Source organism: Diorhabda carinulata, chromosome 1, assembly GCF_026250575.1.
Source record: "Diorhabda carinulata isolate Delta chromosome 1, icDioCari1.1, whole genome shotgun sequence".
Classification (NCBI taxonomy): domain Eukaryota; kingdom Metazoa; phylum Arthropoda; class Insecta; order Coleoptera; family Chrysomelidae; genus Diorhabda; species Diorhabda carinulata.
Window position 1 is genome coordinate 24,389,870 of NC_079460.1, and position 22,238 is coordinate 24,412,107.

Below are 22,238 nucleotides of genomic sequence, written 5' to 3' on the forward strand. Positions count from 1 at the left end.
GACCTCAGTCAAAATTTTGCAGTAGTACGCCGCATTAATTGTTCTGCGCTCATGCAAAAAATCAAGGTGCAGCAGGCCACACTGGTCAAAAAAAACGGTAGCCAAAACCTTGCCAGCCGATAATCGTGACTTGGCTTTCACTGGTCCGGTTTCTCCTTTCTTCCTCCACTCCATACTCGCTTGTTTCGACTCAGGGGTGAAGTGATGCACCCACGTTTCATCACAGGTGACAATGTGAGAAAGAAATGGGTCTCCTTCTTCCCGAAATCGAGCAAGAAGACGCTCACACACTTGAAAACGATTCAGTTTCTGGTCAACTGTCAGAAGACGAGGAACCCACCTGGCACACACCTTGCGATACCCTAGCTCCTCTGAGAGTATAGAGTAACTGCTCCCATAACTTATTCCAACCTTAATTGCAATATCCGAAGTTGTTAGACGCCTATCACCTTCAACAAGTTGACGAACACTGTCGATGTTGCCCGCTGTAATGCTGGTGCCAAGCAAACACTCTAGCTCGCGACAGCGTCTTTTCCCCGAACTGTGCAGTCAATCTTCTCAAGATTTCGGCCGGTTTTACACCTTCTGCAGCTAAAAACTTTATAACAATACGTTGCGCAATAGAGGGAGGTACCTCCTGCTCGGACATCGTAACGATGGACACTGAGCGAGTCTATGATGATGAGTCACGTGCTTCCCCCACTCCTGACAAACCAACCTAACAGCCAATAACAGATGAACGTTCTTCCATCACTATTGCGCGCGCAGGTCCAAAAGTCTCGTTTATATTTGATTCACCCTCGTATATTTGAAATACATTTATAAGATGAGTTTCTATCTCAACTATTAACGTCCATTAATATTTTCCAAAAAAACCAAAAAAACCGTTTTTATTATTATAATTATAACAAAGAATACTTGCAACGTATTTAATACAATATATATATATATATATATATATATATATATATATATATATATATATAAATAAAAAATAATAAAATAATAAATAAAATGTGACTACACGTAGATATACAGAATTGGTGTTTAGTAGGATGGCCAGCAGAGGGCGAGTGACTTTGAGCTTGAAATCCTTGCTAACAGTTTATCCTCGATCCTTCCGATCCGACTTAGCGTTCAAGGTCAGAGTTTATATGCATCACACTGACCTACATATATAGGCAGGGGCTTGAAGAGTATCAAATACAATGCACCATAATACTCGTAATTAAATTCGTTCATGCAGACAGCGCGTTGTTCTATTCAATGTCAGTGCAAGGTGAGCCGGACAACAGTGTATATTACTTCTTGTCTATGTACACAACACAATGCCATCATCAACTTGGTTATTGAATCGACCCTCTCGGTCTTCTTGTACGATGTTTATGTACTTAAGATATCCGGTGCACGAACGTCGAAAATCAATTACCTACCTAAATATCTAATCACTGAAATAGTAGATAATATATCAACTAATCCTCGTTATAAGATCCATTTAAAATTGAATAATGCATCTGAATTATACATGTTATGACGAATATTGATTCCATATGAATTTTTGAAAGTAATAACTTAATTTATTCATTAATAACCTTAGTACCCAACTATCTCTATTTTAAACAAATAAGTACTCATTTATTTTGTTCTTTCGATCTTATAAGAAAATTTTTATATTAATAACTCCAGTTCATCTTCGTATAACCTGCATTTCAAGACTATGGTAGGTTATTTATTTTCATTCCAAGCTTATACCATAAAATATTAGTAGCATAAAAGGAATTGGCATCGATACTGAAGTCAAGTCTTCAAAATGCATTCAAATATGCTCTGAATAAAGAATTATTTCCGACACCGTTGTATTATTATTGTCCGTCAATTGAATTATAAAAAACTAAGATTACGCTTTATTTATAAAATCATTTTTGATATAAAATTCATAGAAGAGATGAATATGCTTATTCATACTGTACACTGTACAAATCAGTTTTTAACTTTTAAATTATATTTGTAACTGACTAAAAGATTTTTTTTCAATTTTTCACCATTATTATTAGTCCTGATAATAAATAGAAGAGAATTTTTAGAAATTTTCACGTTCAGAAGAACGAAAAAGCTATAAATGAACGAGAAAAAAATTTAAGTAAAAGTTATAACTCTATTTTGTAAAGTTTAATACAACTACAAATAATTTGATTGATGGCTGCTACATAAGTTTGAGATGTAAAAACTAAGGAAATATTGATTTTCTTGTTAAAATAGATTTCTATTTTAATTTGATTTTTATTTTATGTTTATGATGTTTATGATGTAGGTGATCTATTGATTAATATTAAGTCAAATCATATTTTGATAAAGACTAAAAGTACCCGAAACGTCAAATTTTTATCTATCTGGTAAAAATTATAGAGAAAAACTAATTCAAGACGATTTAGAAACATAAACATATATAAAAGATCTAATAAATCAAAAAAAATTTATATAGATAATATATATAAATTTTTCCTATTATGTAGATAACTAATTATGACGTGATGATATATGTGTTGCCTGTTAATCAGGTGTTATACAGAAAATAGATAAAAGTGGTAGGCCACCAATAATACACACATTTTCAATGTTTACCAAATCAATATCAAAACGTTTTTTTAAACTCGAAAGTAAAATTATAGAAAAAAAACCTATTTTAAAACGGAAAAAACCTAAATTCGAGACGATTTAGAATCATAAACATATATAGAAGTAATAAGAAATCAAAGAAATTTATATAGATAATATATATACAAATAATACCTATTATGCAGACAACTAATCATGACGTGATAATATTTGTGTTGCTTGTTAATCAGGTATAATCCAGAAAGTGGATGAAAGTTGTAGGCCACCAACAATACATATATATTTAATGTTTACCAAAATAATATCAAAACGTTTTTTTAACTCGAAAGCAAAAAATACGCAACTAGAAACTTGTTTCTAGCAATATTAGTGTTAAATAAGAATTAAAATCCTATAATAATTGAAAATGTTTTATTCTGACAATTGGTAAGTTCACAAATTATAGTATATTTTCAAATTTTAAAAATTTTTTATTCAAGTTATAAACAATATTTGAAATCGCAAGGAGAAAAAACACATTTGAAGAAGCTTTATGATACCATTCGGCAATTTTTCGTGTTTACTGACGACACCCTCCGAAAATTTGAAACCAATGTTGATGAAATTGTGCATAAAGGAAAAAATGGCGCATTAAAAAAATCCACAATTGATTTAACACCTTTAAGAATTAAGTAAGTGTACAACTTATTTACTCAACAAATTATGATATATTACATTTTTTAGATACTTTTTTGGTGAACGTTACACTTATGGTTCCCAAAACGGAGAAAACGGAATAGGATCAGAAAGACTCTACCCAAAAAATTCCGTAGATCCAATTCCGACTTGGATCACAAAAGGTATTATAAACCCTTTGATAGAAGCTAAAATCCTACCAAAAGATTTTGTAAACAGCGTCGTTATCAATGATTACCAACCAGGGGGTTGTATTGTATCCCATATTGATCCACCACACATTTTTGATAGACCAATAGTATCACTGAGCTTATTCAGTGACAGCGCTCTTTGTTTTGGTTGCAAATTTCATTACAAGCCTTTGAGGTGTTCCCAACCACTGCTCAAACTGGAAATGCCACGAGGGGTCGTTACTTCTTTAAGGTATGTACATTAATTGATAATATAAAACTATTTCCCCTTTAAAAATGGGATATATTTATATTTGAATGAAATACATATTACTGAAATATTGTTTGTAGTATTGCAGTCAATCAGTTATCACTGGGGGTCAAATCTGGATTAAACAGTGGAGAAAGCTCAATTAAAAATATACTTTGTCCTGTTTGTAATTTTAATTATTTATTTAGCTTTTAAAGACATTTGATCAATTTAAACTGCTACCAAAGATTTAATAATTTAACCTGATCATTTGACGCCATATTTATTAATGCAGGTACCTTTGAAGTTTGCATATTATTGTTTGTAAATCAAATGTATTACAAATTCTCTTTTGCTTATGGTGATTAATAAAAAATTTTTTAGTGGATTTGCAGCTAATGAAATAACGCATTGTGTGAGACCAGAAGACATTACTGGTAGGCGAGCTGTGATAATGTTGCGAAGAGTTCACGATTGTGCTCCCAGACTGCCTCAAACTGCAGTAATGAGTATTACGAGAAATATTTCATATACTGATTCCTTAGAGTTAACGACTGAAGATTTTATAAAATTTCATCAAACTCTATTAAAATGGCAAAACCAAGGCAGTGTTGTTGGGAAAATTAGAAAAAGGTTTGCCAAAAAGAAGGATGGTACCACACGTTATTCGGCTAATTGCTACAAAATAGTCTAAATATTTGTATTATATTTTAAATAATTTCGTAAAACTTTTTTGTTTAATTTACTCATAAAATACGTTTGGTTTCAGTTAGTCAACTTATCTTCAATAATGTAGATATTGACTTGATTAAACATTATATATTTTCCCTTTATTTAACTTCCCTGTCCCTTATAGAACAAGTAAATCTCGTCAACTAAGTTGGTATCACTGGAACTGTTGGTAATATTCATACTGAACGCACTGTTTACACTACCAATACACCAACACCCACAATTACTCTATCTGTTCCTTCGAGACGTTCATAGGCTGATTGAGTCAGTGCGATTGTAAGTGCTGGTAATAAACAGATTTCGTCAACCCTAAGAAAAGATTATATGAATAAATATTTAACGAGTTTATTCCACTTTTTACTGTGTTTTGATTATTAGAGGCGGTTGGGGATGTTTGGGACATCATGATTTTATCTTGGGTATATGAGAAAGTTTCCGTCGAAATGCACTAAATAAAGGTGAAACCACATTACATTTGGGTAAATTCCAAAAAAGCGCTAAATATTATTTACACCACGGACATTTAAATCAGTTATGTTCAGCGAATGTTTTAATAGAGGTACCAGTTGAATCGAGGGTTCAGTCTCGATGTAAGACACAGTGTACTTTGATATGCTGTCTTACTAAGACATTTATAGTATATAATCTGGGCCCCTGAAAAATTTTCACCCTCAAGTTGTTGAAATTTAAAATAATGAACTATGATATTGAACTTTTTAACTCTGCATACCTCAATTTTAATTTTTTAAAAATTAACACTTTTCCAACATTTTTATCCCTTAAAAGATACTCCCCCTTCTCTCTCTTCTCATATTGACTTTTCGTGATTTTCATTTGACTAAAATTATCCAAAACAAGTGAATGTACTCAGAAAAGTCTGGATTTTCCAATACAGTGTTTGATTTTATTATGTTTATTACTACAAAAGGTAAATATGAAATTTTTATTTAAAAACCCTTTATTTCATAGGTTATGATTTTAGAATGAATTATAACCCAATTTATCTTTTAGGGAGATTTGAAACAACTTTTGGGGTGTATGGATGTGAAACCAATGTAGCAAAAGATAAAGCAAATTTTCAAAATTGAGTAATGAATCTTGATTTGTTAATAAATGAAGAAATCTTCCCAGTGTGTTACAATAAATTAGTAGAAAAGTATTCAAAAATGAAATTTCAAGAGCTGGGTTCAACAATTTTATTAAAAAAAAAATTCACTTTACAAAGCACTCTGTGCCCAAATTTTTCAGTATAAATTAATTCAACAAGGAAATGTGGAATAGTTTTTGATCACATAACTAATTTTGCTCTGGATGCAACAGCAATGTAAGCTACTGTTAAAGAAACCATGGTAGCAATGAATTCTGATTTTAACCAAGGACCATTATAAGCTCCTGGGTGGTTCACTACAACATTGGCAAAAGATTGAACATTTGAAGTATCTTCTTTAGCGCGAATAGCTTTCCTAAACGCTGTATAACCATCTTCATCAAATAATCTAATTACACGTTCACCAGATTTAGCAGATTTTGATTCTTCAGTCCAACTTACCTGAAAAAGCACAGATTTTGATACTATTGCTACTAGGAATTCAAAATGATTATTTAAAGATCTCACAGTACAGATATAATTAAAAATTTTTAGCTCCCTATTCTAAGAGAATAATTTTTTCAATAAATAATATACTGAACAATTCCTTATAAACAAAACATCAATTATTTTGAATAAAAAACTATTTTGTTTTACTTTGATTACTTCTAATAGATAAAAACGTAACACTTTTAATAAAAAATTGTTCGATCCCGTATTATGTTTCCAAGATAATTTCTTATAATAAATGTTAGTTTCTAACAATGAATAAATATTTGTTGAACTTACTTGGAATCTATTGTTTCCAACTATAGATACTGGTCCAATCTGTCCATCGAAAGCGGCATATAGGTTTCCAATATTCCCAGATTTACATTTAACAGAAAAGTCGGCAATATAAGCGATATTTCTAACAATTGTAGCATCCAACGTTGTGAAAGATGTAGAAATAATTTCTGGATTTGAACAACCCAAACAAAGGCTACAGGACATAGCCATGAAAAAAGTGATGAGTGCTTTTTTCACCATGGTGTTTCTTTACAAGTATAATTCAAACTAATCAGTTTTAAATATGTCACACTTTAAAAGTGAAAGACTAAACCACCTCAGCAGCCACGTAAAAGTGAAGTTTCTCCAAGTTGATTATGTTTAACTCCAGCTGAGACAGATAGAATTATGAAACCATGAGAGTGAAACAAAGATAGAAGGTTAAATTCACTCTACACGAACATTTGTTAATGTGACAACAAATTAACTCGTGGCTACAAGCTAATAAATTATTAGCTTTGTTCGTGGTAGAGATCCCGAACATGTTCAGTCATCAGATACATTCGTGTTAATTGCCATTTTTGCTATATTTATCATGAATTAAGTTCTATCCTGAGTTTTTCTACTTACTTGTAATTGAAAAGTCGTGGTAGTTTAGTACTTACAGTATAAAGTTCATAAATCGTTTGTGAAGAAATAGATGTTCGGAACATATTCAGAGTATGCGTTTTTGACACGTTCAGAAAATATTCAAAATGAATTGAAATTAAATACCGCGAACAACGTAATTTAAAAAAAAGTTGGGTACCTTTAAGGTAATATCAATTAAATACTACGTTTAATTTCACATTACCCTGTTGCTGTAGTGTAAAAATATAACGTAAATAATGTTTAAACTTTAACGAATATTATAAATAATTTAACTAAAAATAATATATTATTAATTGGAAAGCAAAACAGCATTTTGAAACTTAGATATTGTGTAATATTTACTTCAAGAATAAGACCAGGGTAGTTCTATATGTTTATAATAAAAATAATATTGTTAGATTTAAATTATCGAAAATGTTATGGACTTTTAAAAAAAAAAAGAAATTTCTTTGAATTCACCACATTTGTTACTAACGTAGAAATGTTTACTTACACGAATTCAGTTTTGAGAATGAACATATTCTATACCATTTAATATTTAGTTTTGATAATATTCAACCGTTTAAGGTCCCATTAAGAACTTTTAAACCGTTTAAGGTTTAATTTTGAAGATAATCGGCCATTTAAGATTCAATTAGAAAGTTCCAAATCGTTTTAGACTTACTTTCGAAAATATTCAAATCTCTATTAGCAAATTCTAAACCATTTGATGTTTAGTTTTGAAAATATTCAGCCATTTAAGGTTCAGCTGGAGAATTTTAAACCATTCAAGGTTCACTTTTGAAAATATTCAACCATTATAGGTTCAATTAGCAAATTTTAATCCATTTAATGTTATAATAATATTCAACCATTTAAGATACCATTAAAAATTTTTAAACTATTTAAGGTATAATTTTGAAAATAATCAGCCATATAAGGTTCAAATAGGAAATTCCAAACTGTTTAAGGCTTAGTTTTGGAAATCTTCAACATCAGAAACAATTGGATATAACAGGAATGCCTAAAGGTTTGATATTGGAACTTCTACTTAAATTGTGGATCTTAGAAGCGTTGTGGACTAATAAAGATGTGAAAGAAGTCACATCAGTGACATTTTTTCATTTCCAGTCTTTAAAAGTGGTCATTACTACCTCGCGTTTGAATTTCATATGCCCCAAACAATTTCATTTGTGACATTTTGGTATTTAGAGTGATCACGTTAATTAGTGGTGTGTAGTAAAATTACATCAACACCAATAACTGGATGAAAACTATATCGAATAAGAGGAGAGAAAAAGGAATATAAAATTAAAAGCTAGAGATAAAATATGAATATTGTATAATTTATTATACATTTTTATATATAAAATGTAAATTTTACAAATGCATTTTTGTAAGTACGGAATTACAATTAATACTTTGGAAAAAATAAATATCAAAATACTTCGGGTACATAATTATTTGATAACATATGAAAACAAATTTATCAGTTTCCTATCAAAGTCGTTTTCCAATAGTTTGCACATGGAATCCTATTTCAATAAGGGCTTGGTGGTCCAATATTTTTCTACCATCGAATACATACGCAGGTTTCATCATATTTGCATAAATTTGCTTATAATCTAATCCCTATAAAACAATAAATTAGAATCAATAATAACACATTTTTGTGAATTTTTTTTTAAATTATATTTGATATATCCCATAACAACTTATATTATTTATAGAAAGCATGTATTTTATCAAAATTGTATAAATTAATAACACGAGAATTCCAAATAGGACGAGGTCTCAGGCAAGGAGACGCCCCTTCGTGTACCCTCTTCAACCTAACAATGGAACAAGTCATCAAAAATATCGAAGTTAATAGAGGAGGAACTCTGCTCAATTGAATGTGCAGTACATGGCCCCAGCTCATGACATTGATCTATAAAATCGAATGGAGCGTGAACTGAAGGAAAGCTTTGAGCAGCTGGAGGAGGAATCCTGTAACGAGTCATGGTAAGGTTAGGCTATATCAAGAAACAGAAGAACTCCCCTGGGGGCTTTCGAAGTACCTGGAATCACTACTAAAGTCACGATTACTGAATTGGAGAACGGAGGTCATGTACGCTAGCGAGACTTGGTTGTAGAACAGCCGAGAGGAGCGTGTAGCGCAGCCGTACAAACACCGAGTTCTATGAAGACTCCAGCATGGTGACAGAAGTCAAGAGGTCCAGACTCATATGGCTAGGGGGTTGCTTAAAGCGTACCGACAGAAGCCCGAGGGCCGGCGACCGCGGAAACGATAGCTAGATGATGTCGATGGGAGCTAGGTGTAAGGGAGTGGAGACGTCGATCGTTGGACCATTATGAGTGGAGAAATGTGGTAGACGACGCCAAGGTTCTTTAGCGGCCGTAGTGCCAGTGGGTGGTGGTGATATTAAAGTAACCAAACAGAAACATTGTACAAATATACATAATATCAACATATGTAGATTCAAATATTTAAAAGATTAATTCTATTGTTTGTTATATTTATGATAAATGGAATATTATGGGATCAAACAATATAAAACGAATATATGACACGATCCCTAAAGTACTACAACATATGGCTGTGAAATGGAGAAGATAAAATAATCAACGGAAAAAAGGTTAATGGACTGTAGCTGTGGGCAAATCCATGAGGAACTGGATAAGATCTAATAGTATAAGGGAGATAAGAAGAGCTAGACACATATTGAAATCAAATAACTAATCTAGTATGGTCGTGTATATGAAAAAAGCTTTAAAGTAGACTCCAGAAGGTAAAAGGAGAAAATGAAGAAGCTGGAAAGAGGGCATAGATTAGGAAATGCAGGAGAGAAAACTAATAGAAGATTTATGGCAGGATAGAGACAGATAGCTTTATACTTACGATGAATTCATCCCATTCTGTACATAGCACAATAGCATGACACTCTTTTGAAGCATTGTACGCGTCATCATATATAGAAATACGTTTTCTAATCACTTCAGGTTCTTCACATATTTGAGGATTTGTCAAATCTTCATCGATTTGTTCTCTATCAACCTTCAATTTAGACGAATTATCATCCTAAAATCGTTTTACTATGTCATTTTATTACCTTAGGATCATAGATCCTGATGAAGGCGCCCTCATCTAGTAACGTCTTAGCTACATGTATAGCCGGACTCTCTCTGGTATCTCCTGTATTTTTCTTGAAAGCGAATCCCAGAATACAAATATTCTTTCCACTCAACGTATTGAAACAAGATTCTATTATTTTTGTGGTGAAACGATGTTTTTGATATTCATTCATATCTATCACTTGTTGCCAATAAGCAGCTACTTCTGGTAAATTCAAACATTCACAAATATAAACTAAATTTAATATGTCTTTTTGGAAACAGCTACCTCCAAAACCTAAAAATAGTGAGTAAAATTGTTTTATTAGAAAAAAATTGAGCCTGTAGCGAATTATTACTCTTATTTGAAGTTTCAAATTTCTTCTTATAACATAACCTTTTTCTATATAATCACGTAGATACTGAATAGTCCAAAACGTTCAGGAACTTTCTGATAATATTTTAAGTTATAAAGGCAGCGCACACGACTGGTGAGAAAAAAGTCAAAGTCAAAATTTTGTAACATGCCATTTCTTCAAACATTTTGAATATTCCTTTGTTCACGTTAGAAGAATTCAATAAAACTCAAGAGTAGTTGCTAAATCGTCCTCTGCTATTTTTATTATAAAAGTGTATAAATTTAAGTGAGTTTAGTAAAATTTTATTATTTTTTATATTCACTCGAAAGTTTTTCTGATATCTTTTCAACTTTGTTTTCTTTATTATAGTTCTTACAAAAAAATCCAGTTATCTTTATTAAATTCTTTTTGTTTTTTAAATTTTGTATAATAGTAATAGAACAGAACAGATTCCTTTTTGGTTATATTTTAAATAAATAAGAATTCAGTTTTTTTACATGTTAGAGTATCTATTCTGTTCCCGTTCCCTTCCTCATTTTATTTTTTTTTTCCTACAGTTCTACAGCTGTCAAGTTGGGAATTCAACAAAGGATTCACCTAGCGCACCACAATAAATACAATTTTAATATATGAGAATCCAGTTGAGGGTTGCAACCTTCCCTGATTTCCATAAATAAGTCTCGGTCTTATATAAATATATATAAATCTGAGTTATTTTTTATTTATAACTGTTTTTTATTAGTTTTCCTCTTTTGAATACGCAGTAAATGCGGATTAATTGTTTTTTTAATCAATTTTTTTATCGCTAAAACTTTTTTTATTGTTCACAGCAATTAATATTAATTTGTATAATCGTGTCCGTGGATAGTTTAATTTTTTATTATTTTAATCTGCAAGTTGTTCTCATTTTTCCAATTTAATATTAATTGTTCACCTCATCTAAGTACTAGTTGTTTATATAATTTAACTGAGACCGAATACCACTTCATGAAGAAGTCTCCTGCCGGGAAAGTAAGGTTATCATTCACAAAAACATCGAATTTTCTACATTGTCCTTGTTAGAATAAGTACAGTACATAATGCCAAGATGTTTGTGCCAAATTAAAAACAAATTCTGTTAAAATAATTCTAATTGGACAATGTTACTCACCGACTGAAGCTTGTAAAAATTTGGAACCAATTCTAGAATCCAATCCTACAGCCCTAGCTACTTCAGATACGTCCGCACCTGTAGCTTCACATACCGCTGAAAGTGAATTAATACTAGAAATTCGTTGAGCCAGCATTGCATTAGCTGCCTAAAATAGATAATAATTGAATCAATTGAATTGCTGATTTTTTTTTTAATCTAGTGAATATCATTTTTTGGTTAGGTTAACATGAATCATGTCGTCACACAACATAGGTTCCCATAAGAAAATGCTGCAGCAGACTTTCAAAAACTCCATCAAAATCACCGATGTTCTCAAGAGCAATAATATAAAAGGCAGTCTTAAACTCGCTTTCATTTCAGTAACATTGTAATTGTCTCCATTGCTTTTATTGTTATAAAAATGTTTTTAAAAAGCTACTTGTGAAGTTCTATTTTATGTTACGAAATTATTAAATTTGATTATGGCATTCATTTGGGTTAAAGGACATGGTAATGAAACAGCTGATCGATTAGTAAAAGATTCAGTACAAAATGGAGTTTTTTGTAACGTATATGTACTTTACCCTCACCTCCAAACTATATTTTTAGATAAAAAACGAAATTTTACTCACAAGTATACTTAGAAAGAATACTGGTCATGGGGATACTTCTAGAGTTAATAATAATAGTAATAATATATAAATATGTAAAGTTTGGACCAATTAAATAATATAGTCCTTTGGCATCATATATATAATTTTTTAGAACATGGTTTTTTATTTCAATAAAAAAAAATTCGACATAAACTACTTGAGTGGATACCACATGACCAAATCATTTGAAATCGATTTTTTTACGTATTATCAAAGCATAGACTCTTTGAAATTTGGTGGAAATATTTTTTATATATCGCGTGTGCCTTGGATTTTAAAAAAATTCAATTTGAAGTGATGTTAAAAAATTTTAAAAGGTCAAAGTTGATATTTCAAATAAACGTCATTTTGTGAATTTTTTTTGGCTATTTTTAGTGATAGAAAGTTTTTTCAAACATAATTTCGTTGGGCTTTTCAAGAGCTACAAGACTATGTGACTTAAATTCCTTGATATTTCTTAATTTTTAAACGGGGTGAGTTTAAAGGGCTCGGATAAGGAGGTGTTCGCTCGTAAATGTATATCGCCAAATATTTAATATATGCAAAATCTATAAAAAAAACTACAATTTATTATTGCGTAATTTTTTTCGTATTTCTAGTATTTTGAGGTAAAATGTGAAAAATAGGAAATTGCAACAAAATCGTTTGCTCTTCAAACTCCAATTTGACTAAAATTACGAATTTTCAATTAGTCAAACTTCATGAGTGTATTGATAATGAATGTATAAAAAGAATCACAGAAAGGTGATGATCCATTTTTATTAAGGGGTTGTTTTTATCGAAGAAAACAGTTGGAACCGACTTTATTTTGATCATAAGTCTCTCAAATATCATGCTAAACTTTTTTTTTATTTTAAGGCTCTAATTATATATTTTAAGAAAGATTCTATGAATTTTTCTCGGAAAATGTAAAATTTTCCCGTTATTTGACTCTGAATTTTTCAAATTACAGATTTAACCAAAAACACTAACCATTAACAGTATCTCGGTTCGTGGTGGTCGTAGAAAAATTATAAAAAAAGGATTTTGTTCATTTTTCTAAAAGCTACAATTCTGCTTCTCACAATTTTTTTGATAACAAGCAATTTTTTCGAGTTATTCATAAAAAAACTTGTCGATTTTTTTGTCAAAAAACTTTCTACCGCAAATATTAGTTTTAAGAAGAAAACGTAAAGAACATTTTTTTGTTAGAATTACTTTTTCCATCGATTCCTGTAGTCAGAATGAAAATAAAAATTCCACCCTTGAAAGGGAGTGGCAATGGAAAATGATCTTTGGGTTATTCCCCACCTTCTGTGAAAATTTCAAATAGATCCAACAAATTGCGAGCTAAAATACTTCATTTCCTGGAATATAAATAATTTCAATAATTTATAGAAACGAAAAATTTTTTACCAATTTTGATAATTCTGAAGACCAAGTATTCATGGTAACTATATTCTTCCTAGGTACCCAATGTTGATATATTGTACACAATTCTTCGATTGCAGCTCGTCCCAATTCAGTATCTTCTCCTCCAATTAACACCCTATCAGCATTGAGTAAATCGTTTATGGCGGTACCTAAAAAAATTAATTGAAATTATTTTAGATTCTGAAAATAATGGTGTGAGCTCACCTTCAGCTAGAAATTCAGGATTAGATAAAATTTGATATGTTACTCCAGGTTTCTGGTTAGCTTTTAAAATATTAGCTATGCTTTCAGCTGCCCTTACAGGAACCGTGCTCTTCTCCACGACAATTTTATTGCTTTTAGCAATGTTAGCAATCATCCTTGCTGCTCCCTCCACATATTTCAAATCAGCTGCTCTTCCCTAAAAACCTTTCGGATAAAATATGCTTTTAATAAGAAAATACTTAGTACTCACTTTTCCATTTCCCATTATCTTTGTAGGAGTATTCACCGATATAAATATTAAATCGGCTTCTAAAATTGATTCTTCAATATCATTGGAAAAAAATAGATTTTTTCCTCTACAAGTTTTTACTACATCATCTAAACCAGGCTGGAAATGTATTAAGAATCAAAGAGTTTTTGATATAAACATTTTTGTTTGTTTGTTCAGGCACAGGAGCAAATTTTAAGGGAAATATGGAGGAAGTCATCATTTATGTTTTATTTTTATTGCAAATAGGATCCTTTGGGTCGCGGTGTTTACGATACCCAAAAATCCATACATATTGCAAATATAACTCGTAACGGTGTCCACAAGAGTTATTAAAATATCATTAATTTTTTATTATTAGCGTTTTTTCCGTCCGTCTGACATCTACCTGCAGCAGCGACATCCTATCACAAGAAATATGTAGTGAACTTGAGTTTTTTGCATTTTATTCCTTTATAGCTGTAATATGCCGAAACAAAAGAAATTTTGAGCATTTTTAAGAAAGTTTTTTTCGAAGACAAGTAGAAAGTCACTTGACATTGACATTTTGACATGCTTCCTGTGATGAGATATCGCTGCTGTTATGGAGTGTAGAGAAGGAGTAACGTCTCTTATGGACGGTACGTTTAAAATATGGTCTGAATTCTGTAGGGATAATACGTGGCGCTGATTGTACTATGGGATTGAGATCTGAAGTAAGACACTTACTATATCTGTTTTGTTAATCGTTTCATTATTTTAATACTACTAATTTCATTAATCACAGCGCCACCTATTTTCCCATCAAATATCAGCTCACATTTTTTAACCCAGAGACGTTACTCCTTCTTTACACTCCATAGCTGCTGTAGACAGACAGGCAGAGGGAGGTAATAACGCATTTTTTTGTAAACTTTTTTTACTTGACATTGACAGTTTTGTCAGTAGTTAAGAATTCAGTGTCGAAACATCTCGTCAATTGGTTGAAAGAAGATTGTAGTATCTTAAGATATAGACCATTAATTCCAATTAATTTTGTAAGAAATGTAAGTAATTAATTATCACCTCTATTCATTATTAATCATATTAAAATAACTTGAGGTCATATTCTTTAATTTGCAATTCATTTCATATCAAAAGTTGGAAAAAAAAATTACGACGTGGCAACGATGTAAATAATCAGTTACGTCAAATTCATAGGAGGGGTAAAATATTTTTATTTATTCTAAATAAATATTCATGTTACCTCGTATATCGGCAATTTATCTGAATTCCATTGGGCTATTCTCTCTTTGCTGAGATCAGCTACAGTCACTTTTATCTCAGGACATCTCAAGGCAATAACACTGCAAGTAGGGCCTCCTACGTATCCAGCACCGAGACAGCAAATATTTTTTATCGTCATTATTTAAATATTCTAAAAAACGAACGAAACACAGTTTTAAGTGATAAGCTTCATTATTTACAACAAATTATTGGATTCTCTTACCGATGTTTCTCTCAATAAAATGGTAGAAACGTTGGATTAGCAGTTAACATATATTTTGAACCAAAGATACGAAATTTCGAACATTTCGTGTCATTGATAAGCTATTTTATTACTTTTATCATAATAAAAATTTAACATCTGTATTGATACGAAAGATTAGTCAGGATTATTGAATTGCTTACAATAAAAATATTTTTAAAACTTGTATACAATGATGTAATAAAATTTTTTTAGCTTAGATACAACAATTTGTTTACTTTAAACTTTTTACTTATTAGTTCAAATAAGCTCATAATTAAATAAACAATATGTGAATTTTGCCAAGGTTGTGTTTGATACTTTTAAAAGTTCAATGTAACGTAACAGGTATTCTTTATATTTAAGGTTACCGAGATCAATAAACCTTGGAATTTTTTACATCCGTTTTCAATCAAATTTAACAATGTTATGTAGTATAAAAAATCTAATAGTTTTTTTTTAATAAACAAAATCATCCATCAAGTAAATGAGGAATATAATAACCACACATTCTGTAAATCAAAATAATCCGACTAAATAAACACAATTGAATAAAATGATATTGGTTTCCGCATTCAAGAGTTTGAAAGTTGAAAACAGAATAATCGAAATAATAGTTTTGTTCGTGGAACTGATTCCAAATCAGTTTGGACCCGATCGCATGCGCACTTTCAAAATTATCGTCCGCGGGTCGATGACTTCAACTACCCGCCCCGAACGATAATAGACAACCGTAGCGTGACGTCACTGCCGTCACACGTTATAGTTCAATTTCCAAACAAAGTTTGTGAGGTTTTATTAGTTCACTGTATATTATAACATGCATGTGTTTTGTGCCGGAAGGTATTTTTTTGCAAAATTTATCAAAAAAAAACGTGAACAAATTACTAAACATATACCCTGATCCCTGAACTGCCCTAACAATGGCGATGTGTGACGTCAACACAAGTGCTGGGCCTAAAAAGCAACAATTTAATCAGCCGAGCGATTGGCGAGTAATTTTGAGCGAGGTATAACCACGTTCTATTTTTCTCGACCGAGTAAGGACCCCCCACCACTCATCCACACTCGGTCATCCGTCGCTCGTTTTTCTACTCGGCCAGCGTAATAACGTTTACATCCATCTTTTACTTTCTTACCATCATCAGTCAACCATTCAATGGTTCACTATTCTAATTCATTTCGTTTTCAAAATGTCACAAGTGGACAAGCGAAACAACATATACACTACCAGTCAAAAGTTTTTGCCCACCCAACTTATATTACCTGTAGAGTCTTAAAAACCTTTTTGATTTTGAAGTAACATTTTTGACACGATGTTTCCGATTTCATACTCCCATTTAATTTGAATTCAGTATGGTTTGTAAGTAAAAATACCGATTTTATAATAATACGTTGCGAAATGCAATTTGGGGTACATATTAAAAAATTATTTCATATCTTAATAATCAGAAACATCTTATTTTAACATGAAAAAGACTGTATTTCGCAATATATATGAAACAATTGGTAGATAAAAATTATTACGAGAAAATAATTTATAGAAAAGATAAAAAAAATTCATACATACATACAACAAATTAAACTTTTATTTGATTTTCATATCACAAATTAAATATTTATTTAACAGTCGGTTTAAGGAGGGTAGTGTATAAAAGATCGATGAATTTGTGAAGAAATTTATTCTATCGTCACAATTCAATAATGAGTCATAATGATAACACAACGCGGTTATTCAAATTTATTTTTTCAAAAGGATAATAGATAAAAAATATAAATAAACGTGATATGCAAAATTTCGTGTTGATCTAGAAATCTAGAAACTTCCTGGTTCCGTCTTAAAAATATTTGGTAATTAATGAAAATGATGGTTATTGTATAGTATAAATATTAAATAAGAGGACGTGGCATGCTGCCACGTTCAGTATATAAACGATTTTCGAAATGTTTTGTTGAATGAAAAATAGATAGATTCATTTTACATATTGAAAACATAGTTTTTTAATATTCAGAAGCAATATATTTTTTAATTTCCACGCACTACAAATATTTTTTTTCCAATAATCAAATAAAATTTACTTACATGATATATATTATCACAGATCCTTACTTTATTCAATTGCACTTTGAGTAATATGTTGAAATAATCACTTAACCAACGTCGGGATGCTATATCATATTTAAACTGTAATAAAAATAAATTTTTAAGAAATATTTAACCTCTCCTCTCTCGCCAAAGGCACTTAGGAAGGTGAAGGTTATTCTAACACATGTAAATCAAAATCATCACTGAAAATATAGATGTTTTAGAGTCTACTGTATCATATTAACGAAATTTGATAGTGGTCATTATCTGCATCCGGTTTTTTTCACAAACCGAAAAGAACTTTTATAAAAACCCATTAGCTGAATTTCTAAGAAGTCTACTTAACCCAGTAGGACAAAAAATATTACCTGAAACCACCACAGCCTCAGTCTGTAATAATAGTGAAACAAAGGGAGACTCTTACGTTTACACTCAATTTAATCTATATAACTGCTTTAGTAACAAAATAACAAAAATTAATCCTTTAAGGACGACTAATCCCGTTGTCTTACGAAATTGTTTTTTACATTTACTTACTTCAGGTACGTATTATGTTCTCTGAATTTTATTTGTTCAGATTTATGTACTAAAAATACTTTTAAAAATAACATTAAACACTTTTTATGTCAACAATTACTGATTTATTTAATATATATTCGGTACGTTGTTTAGTCGTCAGCTGTGAATGTAACGTGTATATACTAAACCAACATGTTATTCGTCAGTCTACCGTCTATCCTGTGTACTTCTACACGTTTAGTGGTAGGGAAACTTGCATAGTGCCGCCCTCTGCATATAATATTTTTTAAAAATAGAATTTTAAGGAAATATAAACAAATTCGATATTGTTTACTAATTTTTGCTACGCGTTTGTAAACATGACATCAATATTTAAATGTAAATATTGTGCTGGCACTTTGTGACATCTATTTGATACCTACTACAACTGAATGCTGAGTTTACATATTTCTACCTACTTTGTTTTACTTGGTTTTTCGTGGATATTAAATTCGAATGTAGATGTCGCTCGCATTAAATCAAAATCATGAATGTTTAAATGGATTAATTCGATTTTCCAAGTTTTATTTGGAAATATATCATAATGTGAAAATAGATGCGATAATCCTTCTTATTTTTTTTTACATTTACTTTCGAGTTTTCTCGCAATATTCAATGTTATTTCTTGAATATTTTCGACTGGAGTGGCGATTTAGCTTTTGACAGAAGATGGTATCGTTGGTACATAATAATGAAAATATGAGCATGACAACTATAAATGGCGGATTCTCGTATTCATTACATTCTAGGAAAGTTTTCAAGTTCAATTTCAACATTAGTCTCAATAATTTCGCGTAGAGTTTTTTTTTCAGTATCTGTAAACACGTATTGTAATATTGTGTTGGTATATAATTTTTCTATTTTTTCAACTAATATGGAAACTAGATACTGATTTTTTTCCAGTTACATCATACCTCACCTAAGAATTATCTATACTTTCAGCTAAATACTCCGATTATTTTGGTAGATATGATTTTTTGAACATGAGTATGTTTTACATCGATATTTGTTGATACGTATTTCCAGTACAGGTTGAGCTAGCGACATACTGAATTTTTCCCAGTTACATCTTACCTTTATTAAGACATCTCTATAATTTCAGCTCAATAGTCCCATTGTTTTGGTAGATATGATTTTTTAAACATGCGTATGATTCATGTCGATATCCGGTCGTGTTTGTTGATACGTATTTTCAATTCAATGAAAACATTGAACTGAAATTATAGAGATGTCACTAGCTCAACTTGTACTGGAAATACGTATCAACAAATATCGATGTAAGACATACGCATGTTCAAAAAATCGTAGCTACCAGAATAATGGGCACATTGAGCTGAAAGTATAGAGGAGTCTTAAATAATGTAAGTTGTAATCGGAAAAATATCAGCATTCCGTAATTTACAATAGTTTCGAAAATACGTTTCAACAAACACTTCCGGATATCGATATGAAACATAATATAATATAGCTGTGATTATCCTTCTCATTCTTCTTACATTTTCTGTCGAGTTTTCTGACAGCAGCTCTGATGAAAGATCCTCTATATATATATGCCAGATTTATAATCATAATAAAAGTTCCTGTTAAATATAGAAATATATGGCATGGTATAAGTCATACCTTACCAACAGAAGTCAGATCGTAAGGGTTGATAAAACGATGTTTATCTTGCAAGCTAATAGAATTTGGAGCGCCCCAAGGCTCAGTACTAGGTCCTATTTTGTTTTTTCTATTTACAAATGACATCAGTAGTAAAATATGTCTATTTGCAGACGATACTAGATTCTCTTGGAACAACCCTCATCTCACGACACTTCATAGGACCATATCTAGTGACCTAATCACTCTTAAATCATGGTGCGATTCTAATTTTTTCTGTTTCTAAACCAAAGTTTCATCATATAAAAATACATTGCAGCCTTTTTTATGAAATAACACCACCATCGACGTCGTTGAATCTGTAAAATTCTTACGGCTTGTTGTGGACAATTCCTTAAAATGGGAGTTACATATTGTCGCCTTATCTAAAAAATTAAGGTTCTAAACCGGGTAGATACGTGGTATATAAGTAGAAGACTACTCGAAAGGCCGCCTAGAAGATACCATCCTTGAACCGGTAAATGGCAAACATTAACGGACCACTACCGAAGAAACGAAGGCTGCTGAAGGCGACGACCCACTCGATTCTTCTATATAAGGCGGAAATCTAGTCAGAGGATAAAGAAATATTGCAAAACGATGACGATGGTACAGAGACAATCGCCAGCTCCCATTGAACTGTCTCTTCACAGGCTGTGCTAGTGGTAGCGAGTGTGATTTTCGTGGACCTCTTGGTTTTCAAGCTTAACCATCGAACGTGCTAGAACGATACGGACGTGGCAACAACGGCGGATAGATGAAAAATCAGGTGAAGGACTTTAAACTGTGGACAGGAAGGAAGTTCGGAGATGTGAACCTCTACATTATCCAGCTTCTGTTGAGACAAGGCTACTTCCGAAGCTATCTGCTCAAAATTACGTACTATGAACACCAGCCAGATGATACAGAGCACATGTTCTTGGTAGCCTAGCCCCTGATAATATCGTCCAGGTAATGCTGCATAAGATGGAATGGTGGCAATTAGTTGCTATCTATCCAGAAACAATTCTTGGACAAAAGAATGCAGACGGCGGCCGATAATAAGTATATGGTTGAACGGAGATGATAGACGATGGCGGCTTAATGGTTAGACTACGTGTGTCTCATATATCCCTCAGCTCTTCTGGTGGAATTTGTTACTTGTTACTTTTAAAAAAATCTCTAATTGACTATAAAAGGTGAAATAAAAGGCAATAAGTTAACTATTTATTTTATTTAAATGAATTTTCACTTTACAGTATTTTGATAAAATTGAGAAACTTTAGGTGCACAGTATGACTTAAAACACGAATAACTCAAACTAATAAATTTTCTATAAAATAGTTTGCTAAGTCATTTAGAAAGAAAGAAGAAGAGGTTGTTATTGTCTTTAATTTATGAAAATTCTTCAAGAATAATTGTGACCGCAGAAAACTAAACCCTTATGAATTTGATTACTGCCAGAAAGCCAATCCACTTTACGGCTTTCTGAGCAACAATCAAAACCAGAAGAGTTAAATGACGTCCTTACATAAATGAAGATGATCCTGAAATAATTTTATAAGTATTAGTTTAAAAAATTAATAAAATTCAGCCAGGGAACAAAAAATGTAAAATAATTCGTTTATCAAAAATATCTCTGCTGTCTTCTATCGACCGAGAATTATTCTAAACAAAAAAAGGTTAATGATGTGACACCTGATCGAAACGGGACAAAACTTTCGCTACGTTTCGACCATTTTTGAATGGGATTTAAAACCCACACAGAATTCCATTTATAATTTTTAAGAATCAATCTTCATATCAGTAAATAGAATACCTACAATAGATCTAGGGAAACAATGTTGATATTACAAAAAAAATTATTGAGGAATGTGACTGTGAAAATTTTTCTTTATCTTTGTTATTTTTACTCTAATTGTTACAAAAATTCTCTTTGTGTCCTTCTAAAAAATAAATTATCACTGGAAGACAGTTAGTTTCAGTCGATCGAAGATATAGATAAGATTTCATATATATTTATAATTTAGATATATTAAACAGTCCGACCAAGTATAGTTTTTATTCAGACTATTTTTATTTTTTTTTGTTATTGAAAGAGGACAACTACGAAAAAAATGACGGTTGATTTTTAACATATAGTAAAAGTTATTTTCAAACAAAACAATATACCGATTTTTATCAGAAATTTATCACAAAAGTTTTGTGCATTTTTGCAAAGTATCGGTGAATTTCGAACGGACTAGAAAGGTAAAGGGCAAATGTACTTACCAGGTGTTTGCGAACAGGTGCACTGAACGGTATCTTCCTAAACAATGACCAGATCATCTGGTCCAGAGGAGAATACCGCTGGACGTAGTCCAATATGGGTGGTCTGCATTCACTAAGGGCATTACTTGATTTGAAATCTGAATGGTCGA

General features: G+C 31.3%; 3 protein-coding genes across 5 annotated transcripts; 1 reads left to right on the top strand and 2 right to left on the bottom strand.

The window, feature by feature from the left end:
* Positions 1-2,895: 2,895 nt before the first annotated feature.
* Positions 2,896-4,536, top strand: LOC130903652 (RNA demethylase ALKBH5-like). Its single transcript, XM_057815882.1, has 4 exons — positions 2,896-3,042; positions 3,096-3,287; positions 3,340-3,714; positions 4,096-4,536. The coding sequence occupies exons 1-4, from the start codon at positions 3,023-3,025 to the stop codon at positions 4,403-4,405; spliced, it is 897 nt and encodes a 298-aa protein (XP_057671865.1). The 5' UTR covers positions 2,896-3,022; the 3' UTR covers positions 4,406-4,536.
* Positions 4,537-5,625: 1,089 nt separating this feature from the next.
* LOC130903663 (translocon-associated protein subunit delta-like) lies at positions 5,626-6,651 on the bottom strand. Its single transcript, XM_057815893.1, has 2 exons — positions 6,320-6,651; positions 5,626-5,992 (listed from the first exon to the last, which is right to left on the bottom strand). Exons 1-2 carry the CDS (start codon positions 6,557-6,559, stop codon positions 5,732-5,734), a joined length of 501 nt encoding a protein of 166 aa, XP_057671876.1. The 5' UTR covers positions 6,560-6,651; the 3' UTR covers positions 5,626-5,731.
* A 1,602-nt stretch (positions 6,652-8,253) lies between these two features.
* Positions 8,254-18,402, bottom strand: LOC130892616 (UDP-glucose 6-dehydrogenase). Of its 3 annotated transcripts, none has more exons than XM_057798107.1 (10): positions 18,181-18,402; positions 17,641-17,742; positions 15,297-15,467; positions 14,054-14,191; positions 13,804-13,999; positions 13,582-13,748; positions 11,552-11,699; positions 10,042-10,340; positions 9,831-9,986; positions 8,254-8,560 (listed from the first exon to the last, which is right to left on the bottom strand). In XM_057798107.1, the coding sequence occupies exons 3-10, from the start codon at positions 15,453-15,455 to the stop codon at positions 8,429-8,431; spliced, it is 1,395 nt and encodes a 464-aa protein (XP_057654090.1). In that variant the 5' UTR covers positions 15,456-15,467; positions 17,641-17,742; positions 18,181-18,402; the 3' UTR covers positions 8,254-8,428. The 3 variants fall into 3 exon arrangements, with proteins under 3 accessions (XP_057654090.1, XP_057654099.1, XP_057654108.1); XM_057798116.1 differs by lacking the exon at positions 18,181-18,402 and adding an exon at positions 18,012-18,145; XM_057798125.1 differs by lacking the exons at positions 17,641-17,742; positions 18,181-18,402 and adding an exon at positions 15,540-15,753.
* Between the last annotated feature and the right edge of the window lie 3,836 nt (positions 18,403-22,238).